The 2,520-nt window shown below is 49.2% G+C and overlaps 1 protein-coding gene across 2 annotated transcripts in view; it reads left to right on the top strand.

Moving 5' to 3' along the window:
* Window positions 1-2,275, top strand: part of LOC125046105 — a 77,160-nt gene extending 74,885 nt beyond the window's left edge. For both annotated transcript variants that reach the window (XM_047643743.1, XM_047643742.1), the window contains 2 exons: window positions 840-972; window positions 2,143-2,275. In XM_047643743.1, the coding sequence (XP_047499699.1) occupies window positions 840-972; window positions 2,143-2,188 (179 nt within the window). In that variant the 3' untranslated portion in view covers window positions 2,189-2,275. The remainder of the gene's footprint in view (window positions 1-839; window positions 973-2,142) is intronic.
* Window positions 2,276-2,520: the final 245 nt, after the last annotated feature.

Raw genomic sequence — 2,520 nt, forward strand, 5'->3', positions numbered from 1 at the left:
GGCTCGAAAGTTCGGGGGGAAGATTATTTTTTAGTGTGTATGATTTGTTTTCTTCGTATTCCGTCGAAGAAAACAATATTATGTGTGTTTAATTTAGATTTTTTTCTCTTGTCTATTTTCATTGTATTTTTACCTTCATCTTTATCTTTGCCTGAGGAATTCTCTCTCTCTCTCTCTCTTCACACTTCCTCCCAGAGTTGAATAACATTTGCCAAAGGTTTTCTTTACTAGTTATTATCATTTTAAAGCCTTGTTCGCAGGCGAGTTAATGCTGAGAAAAGCGAGAGAGAAAAAACCGTGTTGGTTCTCCCCCAGTGTCATGGGCGGCAACCAAGAATGGCGTTGGTGTGGGCGTGAGGGAAGAGGGGGGGGGCGGCATGCGATGTGCTTCCTGGGCTGCAATATTTTTTTTGGTGTGGGCGTCCGTGCGTCTCCTTCGGGCGTGTGGAGACGCCCGGAGCGGAAGTTACCGTTCCCTTGGCGGCCTTTGGGAGGGGAGGGAGGGGAGAGGAGGGGGGGGGGTTGGGACGGTGTGGTTAGGGGGAAGGGAGGGGGGTAGAGGGAAAAAGGACGAGATGGAGATTGATTTTTTTTCCCTTTTCATGTTGATTGTTGTTTTTATTTATTTATATATTTATTCATCTATGCATCTATCCATTGATTTACTTCGGCGTGGTTGGGTCCTGTGTAACGGCGTGTCTGCAGCGCCCGGCTTAATATTGTCTCGTGCATTACAAGACCCATCCATAAAGTGTACTACGACCAGTCTTTGCATCTGTTGAATGTTTTTTACTCACGTTCCCATTTACTCAGCGAGCGCCCCTTCCTTCCTCCTGCAGGCGACGAGATCCTGGCCGTGAATGGAGAGTCGCTGTCGGGTCTGAGTCACGCCGAGGCCATCGCGGTCTTCAAGTCGATCCGTGCCGGCAAGGTCATCATGCACGTCGGGCGGCGGACGTCCAGCAGCAACAGGTAAGGGTCATCGCAGGTCACTGGAGGGGGTGGGGGGTAAGGAGGGATGGGGAGGGGGGAGTGTTTGTGTGTGGGATGTGGATGTTGATGTTGCTGAAGATGTTTGCCGAAGACGGAATGTGCACGGGTACTTTCCGCGTATCCCGGTTATATATACAAAGGATTTTCTACGAAGCGTGGAACAATCGCGTGCTTTGAAAGTATTACTTCTAGGACGCGATAGTCACGACCCGTGGCCATTTAATCTCACAGATGGGAGGGTGAGAGAGGGAGAGTGAAAGAGGGAGAGTGAAAGAGGGAGAGTGAAAGAGGGAGAGTGAAAGAGGGAGAGTGAAAGAGGGAGAGTGAAAGAGGGAGAGTGAAAGAGGGAGAGTGAAAGAGGGAGAGTGAAAGAGGGAGAGTGAAAGAGGGAGAGTGAAAGAGGGAGAGTGAAAGAGGGAGAGTGAAAGAGGGAGAGTGAAAGAGGGAGAGTGAAAGAGGGAGAGTGAAAGAAGGAGAGAGAGAGAGAGAGAGAGAGAGAGAGAGAGAGAGAGAGAGAGAGAGAGTGAAAGTGGGCGAGAGAGAGAGAGAGAGAGGGGAGAGTGAGAGTTCAGCTTTTCTCAAGAGGCTTGCTCCCCCCCCCCCCTCCCCCAACCCGTCTCTCGCATCCTCTCAACAGCAGCGCCTTTCCCACCGGACCGAGGGCGCAGGAAGTCCAGTCAGTTTGAATTATGATGGGAAGAGGATATTCCTAATTAGACCTGGAAAGGCCGGACATGTGGCCTGGCGTTAAGGGCCCAACGCCTACCCTTGATGTCCTTAAGGAGCTGGGATATTAGCCGTAGCTACTTAGATGGAGTAATGGTTTAGGTTTCCCCTGTTGCTAATTTGCTAAAGCTGGGGTATTTTTTTCCCATAGTCTGTTCTTGTTTGTAGCGGAGAGAGGGCTGTTCATGGCTGCTTGGCTGACTGTTTGTATTTCTTTATCTTATTAGCTCCAAGCTTACTAGATGAGTTTTAGATTATTATTAAATAAGAGATTCATATTTGTAGATGAGAGAGAGAGAGAGAGAGAGAGAGAGAGAGAGAGAGAGAGAGAGAGAGAGAGAGAGAGAGAGAGAGAGAGAGAGAGAGAGATAAAATGAATCCTAAAACCTCACTCATACCTTGTTTTTTCTCTCGCCGTTGCAGATCTTCCAAGTCGAAGTCCTGTGACGAACTGGACAAGATGGAGTGAAGGGCACGAGAAAGGAGGTCCTTCCTCAGCGACGTCGGGCATCGATCGGGCTGGTTCGTGTCCGGGCGAGACTCGCCCCCCCCCCCCCCCCAAAAAAAAAAAGGGAATTTGAGGCAGGAAATACATGGAAAACGAGCTACTGGATGAGAGCGTTGGGCCGACTTGCTTGCCGTGATGTTATTTGTGTCGCGAGATTGAAATGAAAATGGCAGGAGAAGGAAAGAAAAGGAACTTGTAATAACGTCTCTGTATGATTTTTAAACTCTCGCATGAGGGAAGTGATGACTCGAGATAGTCGGGTTCAATGTGTACGGGTTTGAGCAACACCCTTG

Source organism: Penaeus chinensis, chromosome 38 (assembly GCF_019202785.1).
Source record: "Penaeus chinensis breed Huanghai No. 1 chromosome 38, ASM1920278v2, whole genome shotgun sequence".
NCBI classification, from domain to species: Eukaryota; Metazoa; Arthropoda; class Malacostraca; order Decapoda; family Penaeidae; genus Penaeus; species Penaeus chinensis.